Below are 18,350 nucleotides of genomic sequence, written 5' to 3'. Positions count from 1 at the left end.
ATTTTGTTACAAATACTACATCTAGTCACTCCGGGTGGTACCGATATCGTCATATTTGGTTCTTGGCTCATGCTAAAATTCCTGTGGAACACCTAAAGGGTTAACAGTTTTTAAAAATGAGTTTTGAACAGCTTGAGGGGTGTAGTTTGCAAAATGGGGTAATTTATGGGTGGTTTCTGTTATGTAAGCCCCTTAAAGTGACTTCAGAAGTGACTTGGTCCTTTGAAAAGTGGGTTTTGCTGTAAATGTGAAAAATTGCGCATAAAACTATAAGCCCTATTACGTCGTAAAACAATAAGGTTTCATTTTCAAAATGATGCCAATATGAAGTAAACATGTGGGGAGTGTAAATTAATAACTATTATGGGGGGTATCAGTATTTTTGTAAAAAGCAGAGAATTTCAAAGTTAAAAAATTGCCGATTTTTCCAAAATTTCCGAATATTTAGCATTTTTTTATATAGAAAGGTAAAATATATTGACTCCCATTTAGCACTGACGTGAAGTACAATATGTCACGAGAAAACAATCTCAGAATGGCTTGGATAGGTGAAAGCGTTCCAAAGTTATTAGCCCATGAAGTGGCACAGGTCAGATTGGCTTAGGCACTTGGGTACAAATAGGCCTAGGGCTGAAGGGGTTAATAAGCTACGTATATGTAAGGGCTATCATATCAAAAAATAAACTACAGACATGCATCTACCTAAAAATACCAAAGAGAATTAGTCACTCCGCTTGGTACCGATATCGTCAAATTTGGTTCTTGGCTCATGGACTATGTATGATCAGCATTCAACACCTTTCATTACATAACATAAAGAATTCAGTGGAAATTTACATTGCTTTACTTATACTTATCCTAGATTATAGCCTGTGCAATTCTAAGGAGCTGCAGTCTTTAGAGCTGAAATCTCCCAGCATTCTTTGCTGATTCAATGATTTCACATACTGTAGCTTATTCTGTTATGGCTATGTTCATACACACAGTGCTTTCTGCTGAGCACCACAATGGGGTTTTCATTGGAAATCCCGAAAAACAGGATTCTGGCAGAAACCCCGACATAGCTATTCGCTATTGAGGCCAACAGTCACTGTCTGGCCTCCTTCCTTTTCAGTGTGTGTCTTTTTGAGATGTGCACACAAAGTGGAAGATCATGTTTTTGTGCCCATCTGAAAAAGGCTAACCCTACCAGGACAGAGGCCAGACAGTGTATGTGTGTGAAGAACCTAACCTTATTTACATACTGGAAAATGTAGAATTTACACCATAATCCATTTAAAGGGAATCTGTCAGCACCAGTCGACAGAGCAAACTGCTCTATCCATGATGTCCCTCCCCGGACACTGAGTATAGTGATATTTCGTATACTCACCCACATGCCCCTGCAACTTGCCGATAAATTAATTATAAACGGCACGTCAATCATCTGCAAATCATTTCTCTGCTTTTCCTAATGAGTAATCCTATTTCATCTGCCCTGTGTCTGGCATGATAACGTTGCTGTCAGGACACCTTTGATAGAGGAGGCTGGGTGGGATCACAGCGTTGGATTTGCATGTAGAAGACTAGGTGGCACGTTCAGGGCTGCCACTATGAATTTCTGGGCCCCATACTGGCAAATTATTTGGGCTCACTTGAGACTCCAGCCAGACTCCACCCCAGCTTCACCTCCAACCCTCGAACCTTCCACAGTTGCACCACCCACTGTTGGAAAAACTCCACTTCTCACCACGTCCTCACCAATCACACATTAACAGTTCCCATTCATCACTTTATCAAATACATAGCCAACAGCTTTTGTTTTGGCCAAAAGATTTTTTTTTTTAAGCTGCCACCACGATAAGACTTTTGGCCAGGCCCTTCTCTAACCTATTAAACATTTCTTAGAATGCCCAATACTGTTTTAGGTATATTTTTATTTATTTTTCTGTAAGGCAATGAGTCACATACATTTTTTTTTTTTTTTTTTTTAAATGAACAATAATACCACATACAAGGGACAAATACCATCGCATCGTGGCCGGACCACATATTACCACCATATATTAAACGAATAACACCACATACCAGGAGCAAATACAGCCACACCATGACCAGACCACATATTACCACCACATAGTGATTAAATAATACCACGTACAAGGGACAAATACTGTCACACAATGACCAGATTACATATTACCACCACATAGTGACCAAATACTACAATACTAATCATTAATAAAAAATCACAATACTAATATTACCATAAGTACCATTGTTCACAGAACCTCTGTACATTATATACAGCATATAGTGTCATTGTACAGGTAATAGTGTTCACCCGTGACATTATACACAGGAGCTCTGTATGTTATGTCAGTGTACAGGTAATACAGTGATCATATGTGATAGTTTACACAGGAACTCTGTATATAGTGTTAGTGTACAGGTAATACAGGGATCACCAATGACATTATAGACAGGAGCTCTATATATAGTGTCAGTGTACAGGTAATACAGTGACCACATGTGACATTTTACACAGGAACTCTGTATATAGTGTTACTGTACAGGTAATACAGGGATCACCAGTGACATTATACACAGGTACTCTGTATATAGTGTCAGTGTACAGGCAACACATTGACCCACGGTGACGTCTGTAGTTGATGTCCTTCACCTTTGCTTTTCTTCTTTATCCAGCATAAACTGCCATGCTTCTTCCAACCAGGACTCATCTCTGCAGAAAATCCGTTATCTGGAGCACATTCCCCAATTTTTCCCCAGCTTTTATTCTACGCCAGATGACGAAAACTAGCGATAGTGTCGCCCTGCACAGTAACAGAACCTCTCTGAAAACAGTATCTTTAAAAATAAAATGCATCACAGCAGTAATAATATCCCTTAATTAGCCCCTACAGTAATAATTTCCTACATCCTGGTCCCATATGGTACTGTATTCTGGGTCTCCATGTCTCTCCTGGCTTCATACTGCCCCCCCATGTACATGTCCAATACTGCCCCCATGTACATGCCTAATGCTGCCCCCCCATGTACATGCCTAATAATGCCCCCCATGTACATGTCCAATACTGCCTCCCCATGTACATACCCAATACTGCCCCCCATGTACACACCCAACACAAGGCCACAACCCCCCCCCCCCTCTCTTTCCCATGTACATACCCCATTCTGCCCCCATAGTGCGGTATTACGATAAAAAGGGTAAAAAAAAAAATAAAAAAAAATTTCTTCTTACCTGGCCGTGGTCCTGTGTCGTCGTCTTCCTTCATCCATCTGACACGTGGATGAGCCAATGCATGACAATATCGTTATACCCTGGCTAAGTGTGCGCTGGTGTCAGCTGCCATGATTGGCAGGTGCTGTTAACTAGTGCTGAGCGGCCGGCCTCCTGGTAATAGATTTCAAGTGAACCGGCAGAATCCTGCCACTAGGGCCTATTGAGCAGATGAGAGGGGGTACAGTCCAGGCCCACCAATGCTCACAGGGCCCCATACGCAGTAATGCCCTGATGGCGGGCCTGGGCAAGTGTACATTGCTTACTGCTTCAGCAGGCGCTATGTTAACTGGATTGAAGCAGGCTAGACAGTGAGTATGAAGATTTAAAAAAAAAAAAAATACATACATTTTCGTGTTTATATTTTGAGCCTTGTATGATGCTTTCTGTAGTTCACACATGAAAATGGTGCTGATAGATTCCCTATCAATAGGTGCTTGTTCCTGATTTCAGATAGCATCCAGCAGAACTGAGAGTGCAGCTCTGGGTATGCTGAAAGTTCTAACCATAGACTAATATGGCAATGTATTTGCAAATATTGAGGATTGATTATACATTTTTATCACCATTTACCATTCATTAATAAGATTTTTAGTTTCCTGTTTCTGATGTGCTATATTACGGTATATAACCGTTACTGACTGCATAGCAGTACCATATTATGGTATCACTAGTGCATAGTTTTGTGGATGACCTACTCTGACCTCCCAGCCTGCAGGGTTCTGCCAAGGTTCCTGTGTATAAAAGCAGTTTAGCACCAATGTCACCGCGGTTTTCTGAAATTGTGTATACATCGCTAGAACATTTTGACTTATGGATCCAGAGCACAGGTATAGCATTGCACCTCCTTAACAGTTTTTCCCTGAATACTAGCACATTAGTGCATCACATGGGAGACACTGAGGCTGCTGTGTATATATATCACATAGTAGAAACTGAGACTGCTGTACATAAATCACAGACAGTGAGAACTTCTGTATATACATCACATAGGATGCACAGACCCTGCTGTATATACATCACATAGGATGCACAGATTCTGCTGTATATACATCTCATTGGATGCACAGACTCTGCTGTATCTACATCATATGTGATGAACAGACTCTGCTGTATCTACATCAAATAGGATGAACAGACTGGTGTATCTATATCAAATAGGATGAACAGACTCTACTGTATATACATCACATAGGATGAACAGACTCTGCTGTATCTACATCACATAGTATGAACAGACTCTTCTGTATCTACATCACATAGGATGAACAGACTGCTGTATCTACATCACATAGGTTGAACAGACTACTGTATATACATCACATAGGATGAACAGATGCTGCTGTATCTACATCACATAGGATGAACAGACTCTGCTGTATCTACATCACATAGGATGAACAGACCCTGCTGTATCTACAGCACATAGGATGAACAGACTGCTGTATCTACATCACATAGGTTGAACAGACTCTACTGTATATACATCACATAGGATAAACAGACTCTGCTGTATCTACATCACATAGGATGAACAGGCTCTGCTGTATCTACATCACATAGGATGAACAGGCTCTGCTGTATCTACATCACATAGGATGAACAGGCTCTGCTGTATCTACATCACATAGGATGAACAGACTCTGCTGTATCTACATCACAGGATGAACAGACTCTGCTGTATCTACATCACAGGATGAACAGACTCTGCTGTATCTACATCACATAGGATGAACAGACTCTGCTGTATCTACATCACGTAGTATGAACAGACTCTGCTGTATCTACATCACATTGGATGAACAGACTGCTGTATCTACATCACATAGGTTGAACAGACTCTACTGTATATACATCACATAGGATGAACAGACTCTGCTGTATCTACATCACATAGGATGAACAGACTCTGCTGTATCTACATCACATAGGATGAACAGACTCTGCTGTATCTACATCACATAGGATGAACAGACTCTGCTGTATCTACATCACATAGGATGAACAGACTGCTGTATCTACATCACATAGGATGAACAGACTCTGCTGTATCTACATCACGTAGTATGAACAGACTCTGCTGTATCTACATCACATAGGATGAACAGACTCTGCTGTATCTACATCACATAGGATGAACAGACTCTGCTGTATCTACATCACATAGGATGAACAGACTGCTGTTTCTAATCACATAGGATGAACAGACTCTGCTGTATCTACATCACATAGGATGAACAGACTCTGCTGTATCTACATCACATAGGATGAACAGACTGCTGTATCTACATCACATAGGATGAACAGACTCTGCTGTATCTACATCACATAGGATGAACAGACTCTGCTGTATCTACATCACGTAGTATGAACAGACTCTGCTGTATCTACATCACATAGGATGAACAGACTCTGCTGTATCTACATCACATAGGATGAACAGACTCTGCTGTATCTACATCACATAGGATGAACAGACTGCTGTTTCTAATCACATAGGATGAACAGACTCTGCTGTATCTACATCACATAGGATGAACAGACTCTGCTGTATCTACATCACATAGGATGAACAGACTGCTGTATCTACATCACATAGGATGAACAGACTCTGCTGTATCTACATCACATAGGATGAACAGACTCTGCTGTATCTACATCACATAGGATGAACAGACTCTGCTGTATCTACATATCATTGGATGCAAAGACTCTGCTGTATCTACATCACATAGGATGAACACTCTGCTGTATCTACATCACATAGGATGAACAGACTCTGCTGTATCTACATCACATAGGATGAACAGACTCTGCTGTATCTACATCACATAGGATGAACAGACTCTGCTGTATCTACATCACATAGGATGAACAGACTCTGCTGTATCTACATCACATAGGATGAACAGACTCTGCTGTATCTACATCACGTAGTATGAACAGACTCTGCTGTATCTACATCACATAGGATGAACAGACTCTGCTGTATCTACATCACATAGGATGAACAGACTCTGCTGTTTCTACATCACATAGGATGATCAGACTCTGCTGTTTCTACATCACATAGGATGAACAGACTCTGCTGTATCTACATCACATAGGATGAACAGACTGCTGTATCTACATCACATAGGATGAACAAACTCTGCTGTATCTACATCACATAGGATGAACAGACTGCTGTATCTACATCACATAGGATGAACAGACTGCTGTATCTACATATCATTGGATGCAAAGACTCTGCTGTATCTACATCACATAGGATGAACAGACTCTGCTGTATCTACATCACATAGGATGAACAGACTCTGCTGTATCTACATCACATAGGATGAACAGACTCTGCTGTATCTACATATCATTGGATGCAAAGACTCTGCTTTATATACCCACACAGGCTGCACAGACCCTGCTGTATCTACCCTCATAGGATGCACGGACTCTGCTGTATATACATATAGGAGATGCTAAAATTCTGCTGTATAAATCGGGGGACAGCAGATCTTTGTCACTGATCCCTAGCAACTATTAGATAGTAGCAAAGCATCATGGGAATAGTAACCTGCACTTGGGGCAGAAGGAATCAAGATAGCAGACAACCCAGACATGGTACATAAAGTAAGACTTGTATATTGAAGACATAAAACTTCTGTTATTCTTTTATAATGGCCTATGCTGCGCTGTATAGGCAAAAAATATTTTCCCTGTACTTTGTGAATTGTACGGTACCACAGTTACCCAAGGATGCCGCTAAGCAGAGAAAGACTGTGAAGGGGGCTCAATGCTGAATCCGGTAGTGCAGCCCCTCCATTCTCAGGATCAGTGGGGTGTCCGATCACAACGCTATTAAATAACCCGAAGATATGATGTTTCTTTATGAAATTGCAATTCTATTTTAAAAACTTAATTTTGTCAAAAGTAGATGCTAGCTGTCCCTGATAATGTTTGGATTGATGGGCTTCATACTCTTATCATTTACCAGAAAATGCCAGAAGATAAACCGCATCCAGCTTCCAATTGTAAATATCGACCACAAAATACTTACAAATCTGAGCCTTATTCAAATGTGGTTCCTCTAGAATAAATTTTGCCATTTGAACACCTTTGTTGGCAAAGAGTTTTGTGCCCCTCAGTCCTCTCCTCTCGCCTTACATTATGTCACCTGATAACAGTAAGAAAAGTGTTATTTTCCCTGTAATTTGAAAGGGTTATCCAGGACTACAACACCCAGTGGCCCCACCAGTCAGGTGCTCTGTGTGGGCCGGATGTCAGCAGCGCATGGCGCAGAACAGCTCCATACACAGTGCGGTGGCCATTGTCAGGTACTGCAACTCATCTCCCATTCACTTCAATAGAAACTGAGCTGCGGCACCTAAGAACGACCACTAAACAATGTGCAGAGATGGTCTGCTGACAGCTGATCGGAGGGGTGCAGAGTGTTGGGTGCCCCATCCATGTCGTAGGCTTGGATAATCCCTTTAAGTAGCAAGATATTATGGCTCTTGGTTTTCATAACTTTCTTTTTGCATAAGATTTGCTGACAATTTAAGTTTTATTTTTTTAAAGGTTAACTCCACTCAAAGTCTGAAAGTTCCTCCGTCAGAGTCTTACTTATTATTGCCACCACTCGGTGTGTAGCTGTATCTCTGCTGGGTTCCAGATCCATAGAGCACCGTTAGTGATCTCCAATTACTAACCCTGTTGCTGAATCTGGTGGGCTGAGATCATGGCTACTTTGATGATCACATATCTTATTTGTCAGAGGATCAGTTTTGGTAGGATTTGCCCATTTTTGTAGTGATTTAAAATCTGAAAATGCAACTTTAGGATGCCGATATTGGAAAGATGCTATAAAGCATCACCTTTCTCTTAACGTGTTACTTGCCCAGGGGCTGCCATTCTAGAGATCCCCACACAGCTATGTGCACACGTTGCGGATTGGGGTGCAGAATTTTCCGCACAAAATCCGCATTTCCTGGCAGAAACCGCAGGTGCGGATTTTGTGCGGTTTTGATGTGTATTTTCTGCGGTTTTTACCCCTGCGGATTTCGATTATGGAAGGGGTCAGAAACGCTGCAGTTCCGCACAAAAGTAGCATGCTACTTCTTTTGTTCCGCAGCGGATTTTTCTGCACCATTAGCACAGCTTTTTTTTTTTAATTGATTTACATTGTACTGTAAATCACTGTGCGGAACTGCAGCGTTTCTGCGCTGAAAAATCCACTGCGGGTCCTCACAAATTCTGCATCGTGTGCACACAGCCTAAGTTGGGATTACATAGAATGTGTCATATATTAGTGAACTACTGCAAATAGTCAGTCTCTCGCTTGTTCTTCAATCGACAGTGAAAACTGCAATCTCTCCAGACTCTCTCATTGTTACTGATAATCACAAAAATAACATTTTATAATAAAAACCTTATATGAGTAATTTCTTATGACCAAATAGTTTAAAGCTTTTTCGGAGTTCCTATGACTCTCCTACTTTAGTGTGACCACCCCACATAACTATCGACAACGACATCGGAACTTTCTGACTTTGAATGGAGTTGTGGTAAGACGATGTGTGTGCAGACGGCTGGTCTACACCGACGCGATCTTCTCATTATATCTCCTTATGTTGCTCCTGATGTGATGGTTATATCATTCTGTTTTTATGTGACTTTTAGGCATGATGAATTTACCACATACGGAGACGCCACTGACTTAGTACAGAGCCCCAGCTGTAAGACTAATGTGCTTGTGAGGATAAGTTACTAGTAAGATGTTATGAAGATCTACTGTTTCTCAAAGATGCAATTGTTTCCGATGTTTCTTTTTTCAGTAACTTTTTTTTGTTGTTTTTGTCTTGTGCTCTCCACGTCCGTATTTCTGTTGTGAAACCGGCAGCAGTTTTTCTGTTCTGTTTATTCGCTGTTCAATGCCTACAGCCGACTGCAGACTTTTAAGTTAAGCTTGAACATCCCCTTTAATTACTGTAGTCAAGTTACTGTTGTTGCCTGATGCATGAATATATGCTTCATTTGCCATATTTTTGGATGTTCACACTGTGGTTTGTTGTGAAGCAAAATCGCTTGAAAATCCACATAAAAAGCTATGGTGATCAAACGACCCAGAGTGATTGTCTTATTAAAGACACTGGTGGCATATCACTACATGATTCAGTGGAATAAAGTGCCAATGTCCCTACGAAAGCACCGTGTCAAACTATGGTCCTACGAAAGCACCGTGCCAAACTGTGGTCCTAGAAAAGCACCGTGCCAAACTGTGGTCCTAGGAAAGCACCGTACCAAACTATGGTCCTAGAAAAGCACCGTGCCAAACTATGTTACTAGGAAAGCACCGTGCCAAACTATGGTCCTAGGAAAGCACCGTGCCAAACTATGGTCCTAGGAAAGCACGGTGCCAAACTATGGTCCTAGGAAAGCACGGTGCCAAACTATGGTCCTAGGAAACCACCGTGCCAAACTATGGTCCTAGGAAAGCACCGTGCCAAACTATGGTCCTAGGAAAGCACCGTGCCAAACTATGGTCCTAGGAAAGCACCGTGCCAAACTATGGTCCTAGGAAAGCACCGTGCCAAACTATGGTCCTAGGAAAGCACCGTGCCAAACTGTGTGGTCCTAGGAAAGCACCGTGCCAAACTGTGTGGTCCTAGGAAAGCACCCTGCCATAAAATAACAGTCTTGAATTTTCCTGATGGCCATTATAGTCAATGGTCAGCCTTTCAGAGCTGTCCATTAGACCCAGTGTCATTTAGTTCTAGTGGTATGTAGGTCACAGCTATCTGACGCCCCACCATTCGGGCATCCTTTTGTCTTGGAGACAATCTGTGGGAGTTATTAGGTAGCTTGATCTGTTATACAGATGTATGGGCGCCATGCTGGCCTCCTTGATTAGCATCCCCATTAATGTGTCATTTGGGCTGGTCACATTTTTGACACCTTTACCATATATCGTTTGGTAGATCAGAACTGAATCTACAGGAAACTGGTGATCTGATTGCCATCATCTCATGCACAATCGATGTCATGCAGGGTTTGTCAACATAAATCTGTGCTAGATAGGCGGGAAGGCTTCATTTTTTATAGAGATGAAAAAAAGTACCAATTAGGTGCTGGGCCATTTTGATTTCCAAATGAAAATCAATATCTTTTTTGGAAAATGTTTTTCTGTTGCCACTGATACATTCTATTTGTCTTGATTAATCATATTCTTCTTTTGAGGCAGAGTTTGCCATGTTATATTGTTTTCTTTACCTGGTTCTGTAACGGAAGCTGGAGGAACTTATTTTGTACATCAAAAAGTTGTTACTGGTTAATATTTGTAATAAATGAGAATTCAGAGTAACCAGATCGTGTATTTCATTACTATTCGTCATTATTGGATCAATTATTTTTTTAGCCTTCATACATTTTGTTAATATTTAAGAAGCCAGTGCGCAAAGGATTGACTTATTAGTAATTATAGGTGTGCAAATTGCCTCTTCATAGAGGAAGAGGCTTAGAACTCTAGCGCCACCTATTGGAAGTAGCAATCCTAAAAGTCAATATGGACCCTTTAATGAGCCTTGCCATAGGACTTAAGGTACCGTCACATTGAGCGACGCTGCAGCGATAGCGACAACGATGCCGATCGCTGCAGCGTCGCTGTTTGATCGCTGGAGAGCTGTCACACAGACCGCTCTCCAGCGACCAACGATGCCGAGGTCCCCGGGTAACCAGGGTAAACATCGGGTTGCTAAGCGCAGGGCCGCGCTTAGTAACCCGATGTTTACCCTGGTTACCAGCGTAAAAGTAAAAAAAACAAACAGTACATACTCACCCAGCGTCCCCCGGCGTCTGCTTCCTGACACTGACTGAGCTCCGGCCCTAACAGCAGAGCGGCTTTCACTTTCGGGCCGGCGCTCAGTCAGTGTCAGGAAGCAGACGCTGGGGGAGGTATGACGCTGGGTGAGTATGTACTGTTTGTTTTTTTTACTTTTACGCTGGTAACCAGGGTAAACATCGGGTTACTAAGCGCGGCCCTGCGCTTGGTAACCCGATGTTTACCCTGGTTACCAGTGTAAAACATCGCTGGTATCGTTGCTTTTGGTGTCAAACACAACGATACACGGCGATCGGACGACCAAATAAAGTTCTGGACTTTATTCAGCGACCAGCGACATCACAGCAGGATCCTGATCGCTGCTGCGTGTCAAACTAAACGATATCGCTAGCGAGGACGCTGCAACGTCACGGATCGCTAGCGATATCGTTTAGTGTGACGGTACCTTTAATCCGGCGAATGTTGGAAAAACTGGATCCGGCGCAGATTGTGAAAAACTGATGCGACGGATCTGTTTTTTTGACGGATCCGGCTAGCATATCTAGGTTATTGGATAAAAAAAAAATTGGAGCATGCGAAGTTTAAAAAATCGGAACAGGCCGCCAGATCCGCCTTTTTCCCGATCCGTCACCTTCCGGCTCCCATAGGCTTCCATTCTAGCAAACAGCCGGAAGCGCCGGATGCGGCGCTTCAGGCTTTTTCGCCGGAGACAAAAAACGTTGCTATGGACGTTTTTTCAAGAAACTGGAAGTGGCAGATTTGCTGGATCCGGCAAAAACCGGACGAAACGCAATGTCATCCGATGCAATCCGGCACTAATACAAGTCTATGGGGAAAAAACTGGATCCGGCGGCAACATTCGCCTGATCCGGTTTTTTGAAAATTAGCTGGATTTAGCCTGACACTGAAAACCTGATGTGTGAAAGTAGCCTAATATTTCTTCCCAAAACAACCTGTCTGCAAATTGAGATTCTGGTTTGGCTTTTATCCTCAGTCATATTGCAAGGCTCGTTAAAAGGTCAATTTTGACTTGGGATTGGTACTTCCACTAGGTGGCACTAGAGCTCTAGTTCTCTTCCTCTGTGAATAGACAATTTGCAGATTTGATTTCCTACAGGAAGATGCATGGCGTATTAGCCTCCTCACTCTGACATGCCAGTCTTGGCTTGTAACGCTCCACAAGAAGAAACGTTACCCCTTAGATCCCTATTACAGGTGCCCATACACATTAGATGAAAGCCAGCTATATAATGTGTGTGGATGTCTAAACTCTCCCGCAGCATCAGGCGTGTTAGATTTCAGCATGTCTGATGTTTTTCTCATGGAAGAAAATCTACCCCTGGAAGAGTCTGGTGATGGCTTATTCCCTTTTTTTATCTTTGAAACTACATCCACCCTCACAGGAGCCTTCATGTATATGTAGAGGGGAGGGTGGAATACTAAACTGCCATGTGTCAGGAAAATAGCCATAGGATACTATTTTTTTTTATACCTATACTGTGATCCAGTACACACAGATATATATGAATACCGCGCCACCACTGTTTGTTGGCAGTTGAAGCAAAAAAAATGACTGAAATCCCCTCAACCATCTGCTAGCGGAATATGCAAAGAAAACTAAGCCCTGTGTTCTCTGCAAAATCTTTACACAATTTTTGCTGCAAATTGTAAAGACTGACAACCAGTGTAGGCAAGAGTATGTCCGATTTCCTATGTGAATGTTCCTTTAAGAGCCTGTGTCACTATGTCATCCAACTTGTTAGAGATCACAAAACAAAGAAAGCACTTCCTGGTTTTATGTCGCGTGAACTATCACAGGATCCCTCACTGTCAATTACCAGATCTGAAAAGTCATGTGACAGTGTTGGCACATGATCCTTTTCAGAGTAAATGTTTGGCTGAGGAGGATCATGTGACACTATAATTCCACTGAATCAGGAAGTCTTCTCTGTGCCCTGTTAGTCACTGAGCACGCCCTGGAATATCCTTACACCCTGTAATAGGGCTCTTTCAGCACAGGCGGTTATGCTTTATCAGAATCCTTTAGTCTCCAGAATAAACAATAATGTTATCCTACTTGTCAGCCAGCAGCTAGAGATGAGCGAACCCCAACTGTAAAATTCGGGGTTTGTACCGGCGCCTAGTGTCCAGTGGCTGGACTCAGAACACGGACTTCTTCCGGATGTCCGTTTTAGTGTCCGGAGTTCCGTGAGACGAGAGAGACACTCTGCTTCCTTTGGCAACTCCCTAGCCCTTAATATGACCATTTTACAGCACCAAAGTTCGGGTCCCCATTGACTTTTATATGGGGTTTGGGTAGAGTTTTGATACCTGAACCGAACTTTGGACTAAACCGAACATCCACCGGTCCGCTCATCCCCTACCTGCAGCCCAAACATATTTAGCAAAGTCACATAGGTGACAGGACACCCCAACGTGGCCACACTCTTGTGGAGTTTTCACATTTCTCCCTCATTATGTCGGCTCATTAGCAGATATGTTACTCCGCCCCCGCCTCCCCGGACATCACAATGGGGCAGTGGATGCTTTGTAAAACTGCATCCGCTGCCCCCGTTGTTTTTTTTTCACAGTATGCGTCGGCCCGTCGCATTGCAACGTACGTTGTACGACGCTAGTGTGAAAGTAGCCTTAACACTTGCCGTTCAGTGCTAGAAAAGGGAGCAAGATGGTTGCCCCCCTCAACCACTGCAAAGGGATCATCGAAGTAAGTGATGGACAGATTGCTGTATACCAGTTTTCCTCAGTGGTGACCAGTAGATCCTGACTTTAGACCACCAGCCTGTCCTCTTTACAGGGAACCTGTCACCACCAAAATAAATCGAAGGTGAGCTACGCCCACTGGCATCAGGGGCTTATCTACAGCATTCTGTAATGCTGTAGATAAGCCCCCGATGTATCCTGAAAGATGAGAAAAACAAGTTAGATTATACTCACCGAGGGGCTGTCCCGGTTCTGTTCTGTTCCTATGGGCATCGCGGTCCGGTCCGGCGCCTCCTATCTTCTTACGATGATGTCCTCTTCTTGTCTTCACGCTGTGGCGCAGGCGTACATTGTCTGCCTTGTTGAGGGCAGAGCAAAGTACTGCAGTGCGCTGGGCCTCTCCGACCTTTCCCGGCGCCTGCGCACTGCAGTACTTTGCTCTGCCCTCAACAGGGCAAAGTACGTCTGCGCCAGAGCCGCAGGGTGAAGACAAGAAGAGGACATCATCGTAAGAAGATGGGAGGCGCCGGACCGCGACGCCCATAGGAACAGAACCGGGACCGCCCCTGGGTGAGTATAATCTAACCTCTTTTTCTCGTCTTTCAGGATACATCGGGGGCTTATCTACAGCATTCCAGAATGCTGAAGATAAGCCCCTGATGCCGGTGGGCTTAGCTCACCTTCGATTTTGGGGGTGACAGGTTCCCTTTAAGGCCCAATGCCATCCCATTGGCTTTAGTTACAAACAATTGACTGTGCTGTTCACCACTGGTGTAAAGGCTCAGATTAGTTACGGAGTGTCTCTAAGGCCTCCATTAGTCACATGATGACTGTCCTAGAGATGTTATTACCATTCATGCGGTAACACATCTATCAAAATGCGCACAATTGTATTAAACTTATTTCCCTTTTTAGGTTTGTGTTTTTTTTTCCTTTTTAATATGTAACGCCATAAAAAAAAAGTAGAGTATTTGGATTCAATTAATAAATTATCATAAAAAAATGTAACTTCTATTAAAGTATGTGTCCTAGATCTAAAACACAACGCTGAATGGACTGACCTTATTTTCCCTGAACCAGTGACATGAGATGAAATTGGTTTAGACAAGTTGCTAATTTTGCAGCCTTTATGCAGCCATTTTGTCGGTAGTCCCATTGATTACTGAAAACAAAAAATGCAAACCGCTTATTGGTGCGAGAAGCTATCATCAGAAAATTACCTATTGTTTAAATCAGGTTTTTCTGCTACATGTATTTTTAAGTTTGGCAATTTTTGACCCATGATTTTTATTAAAATTTTATTGTTAGTAATCTTGCAATTTTTACTTCCTGTCCTTTCGGGAGAACCTGCCAGGATTTTGTTACCCCCAATTGATCTAATCTGTGTTAGGTCAGTGTAATGCTGATTAATTTTTTTACTTTGTTGTTTTAAAATCCTTTATTCAATTCCCGAGTAATCGCTTTTCAAATGTTTGTCAATGAACTACAAGTTCAGGGGTCTTGACCCTTCACTTACGGGGATTTCCGAAAGTACTGCCCTTAGAGAATGACAGCTGTCTGCACAAGATCTCTGGTTAGGGAGGCAGGTCATTCAGTGGACACAGGATGGTGGTGGGTGAGGAAAGAGACCAGGGAGCTGTTGTAGGACAAGTCATAACTCAGGAATGGTATAAAGGATTGAAAAAATAAGGAATTAATCTGCATTACAAAAACTTAACACAGATTTGATCAGATTTCCTTCAGGAAGAGTTTTCCCCTCGGGGTTTCTGATCAGCAGAGTCAGGATTACAATGACAAATAACACATCTATACTATTAAAACAGGACCCACCCCCTAAAATGCAATGTCACACCTAACCCTGCTCCCTTTTCCTTGACCATTACCTAGCACACGCTTCAATACAAAACATAGGTTGGGACCCAACCATTGTGGCTATATACACGTGTTATTTCCTGAAACAATAGGCAATTAGTCTTTAAAAAAAAAAAAAGCCTGAGTGGTCAATATTTTATTTTTAATACTGATTATGATGTAATGTACAAGCCTATACACACAGCCAGGTTTAAAGCTATATTTGGAAAGCAGCAGCCATTATTTATTTAATCCTTGGCAACCACTCTAATTTCTAACCCTTACAGTTTCTTATATTTACCTGATGCTATTATTTTAAAATGTACATCTGATTACAAAGGAAATGTAGGACCATTGGGACTATTTTGTTTAACTTTTTTTTTAAAGAAAATGTTTATGTAAAGATTTTTTATTTTGTTAAATCAAAATTGCATATCTGTGACTGCTTTAATGCATCAGTGGGAATTGTTTGTAATGATGAAATGGCATAAAAATAAAAACATTGAACTGACCTCCCGATTCTAGATGCGTTCCCTGTAAGACAATGTTTGACTTTTTAACAAGTCTTGTAACCTGAATAAGAATATTTAGCCAAACTAAAGACTCCAAAAAAAGGAATAGACTTATCTGTAGAGCTTTTTCAGGGTTCTTGCCTCCCGTCATTGTAGAGCAGGGTGCTGATTTTATGAGTGAGAGGACTTTGAAATATATCTAGGATATACTGTCTCTCTTGATGGCAACAGACAAGGTGACATAGCAAGACCTCTAGGCCAAGCAATGTTCCCTGGGAAAAAGGTATGTAAATTAGAGATCCTACAGAAAGTTAGCCATTTGGAGGTTTCAAAAGTTAATGTCCAACCCACTAATGAGCCTCATCACTCAACTTAGGATGTCATTACAAGCCAGCATCTTCTCCAGAAGAAAGTCTTCCATACCTAACGGTCTGTAAATTTTTTTTTTTTTTGTCCTGGAATTCCTAATAATCTATCTCATCCACAAAGTATGTTGTCACAGAACTCTCCAGCCAGTGAATCAGCAGCGTCCACTGACCTCAAATTGACAAAGCAGTGGCTTTTCTTCTGCTCTGCTCTGATGTGACTGCACATGTCATGCTGATTGTCAGCCGACTGCCTTTCTGCGGGAAGCAGGCTGTCAATCAGCATGACCCGGAAATCATGCCCATCAACAGAACAGCCTGAAAGAAGAAAAGCCCATCAACAGAACAGCCTGAAAGAAGAAAAGCGGCGGTTTTAACGGAACGGAACGGTCAATGACTAGTGATGAGCTAGTGTACTCGTTGCTCGGGTTTTCCCCAGCACGCTTGGGTGACCTCCGAGTATTTATGACTGCTCGGAGATTTCGTTTTCATCACGGCAGCTGAATGATTTACAGCTACTAGCCAGGCTGAGTACATGTGGGGGTTGCCTGGTTGCTAGGGAATCCCCACATGTAATCAAGCAGGCTAGTAGCTGTAAATCATTCAGCTGCCATTATGAAAACTAAATCTCCGAGGAGCAGTCATAAATACTCGGAGGTCACCCAAGCGTGCTCAGGATAACCCGAGCAACGAGTACACTCGCTCATCACTATCAGTGACCTCTCTGTGCCAGCGCCTGGTATAACAGGCAGGTAGTTGGCAATTACCCGCCTGTTCATTTTTAGTCACAGAAAAAGTCCTGAACAACCCCTTTAGGCCCCTTTTGAAATATTTATTATTGAAAAATACTTTCTCTTAGATTTTCTGCTGCAGTAGAAACAAAGATGTTGCATATGGATTTGTATCTAAATTATATATCTTCTTTGTTTTTCCTTTTTTTTTTTTTCTTGCAGAATCTTCAGATGTTTCCCCATCAAAGAAAAGCCATTGCAACATTTGAGAGTCCTCTCCATGCTTCACAATTTCAGCAGAGGTTTCACAGGTATGTTTTAGCCATTTCACCTTTACCTTTCATTATAATCAACGACTCTTATTGAACAATCAGTGAGTTTATTTTTGAGGAGTTTGATTACATAGGGTTCACTAAAGGGAACCTATTAGGACCTTCCACCTCACTAAACAGCCACTACTGGTTTATAGTACAGGGGACTATGCTTCTAATCATATCCTTAGGCCTCATTCAGACGGCTGTTTTTCACAGAATGCAACAATATTTGCTGTTTGTTTTTAATAACAGTCACAGATCAGAATTATCCATATACAGGTGCTTCCCACTAAATTAGAATATCATCAAAAAGTAAATTTATTTCAGTTCTTCAATACAAAAACTGAAACTCCTATATTATATAGAGTCATTACAACCAGAGTGATCTATTTCAAGTGTTTATTTCTGTTAATGTTGATGATTATGGCTTACAGCTAATGAAAACCCAAAAGTCATTATCTCAGTAAATTAGAGTAATTAACAAAAAACACCTGCAAAGGCTTCCTAAGCATTTAAAAAGGTCCCTTAGCCTGTATCAGTAGGCTCCACAATCATGAGAAAGACTGCTGACTTGACAGATGTGTTTAGAAGGCAGTCACTGACAAACTCCACAAGGAGGGTAAGCCACAAAAGGTCATTGCTAAAGAAGCTGGCTGTTCACAGAGTGCTGTATCCAAGCATATTAATGGAAAGTTGAGGGGAAGGAAAAAGTGTGGTAGAAAAAAGTGCACAAGCAACCGGA

General features: G+C 42.0%; 2 protein-coding genes across 3 annotated transcripts in view; one reads left to right on the top strand and one right to left on the bottom strand.

Moving 5' to 3' along the window:
* LOC143781788 (protein NYNRIN-like) overlaps positions 1–18,350 on the bottom strand; it is a 1,337,202-nt gene that overhangs the window by 639,400 nt on the left and 679,452 nt on the right. The window lies entirely within an intron of this gene.
* RBM33 (RNA binding motif protein 33) overlaps positions 1–18,350 on the top strand; it is a 165,473-nt gene that overhangs the window by 130,460 nt on the left and 16,663 nt on the right. Inside the window, exon 18 of one of the 2 annotated variants that reach the window (XM_077268611.1) lies at positions 17,517–17,605. In XM_077268611.1, the coding sequence (XP_077124726.1) occupies positions 17,517–17,605 (89 nt within the window). Of the gene's footprint in view, positions 1–8,956; positions 10,638–17,516; positions 17,606–18,350 lie in introns of those variants that run through there. The other variant, XM_077268612.1, reaches the window with a different exon arrangement.

The sequence above is a fragment of the Ranitomeya variabilis genome, chromosome 6, assembly GCF_051348905.1.
Source record: "Ranitomeya variabilis isolate aRanVar5 chromosome 6, aRanVar5.hap1, whole genome shotgun sequence".
In the NCBI taxonomy this organism is placed as follows: domain Eukaryota; kingdom Metazoa; phylum Chordata; class Amphibia; order Anura; family Dendrobatidae; genus Ranitomeya; species Ranitomeya variabilis.
This window is presented reverse-complemented; position numbering and strand designations above follow the sequence as displayed.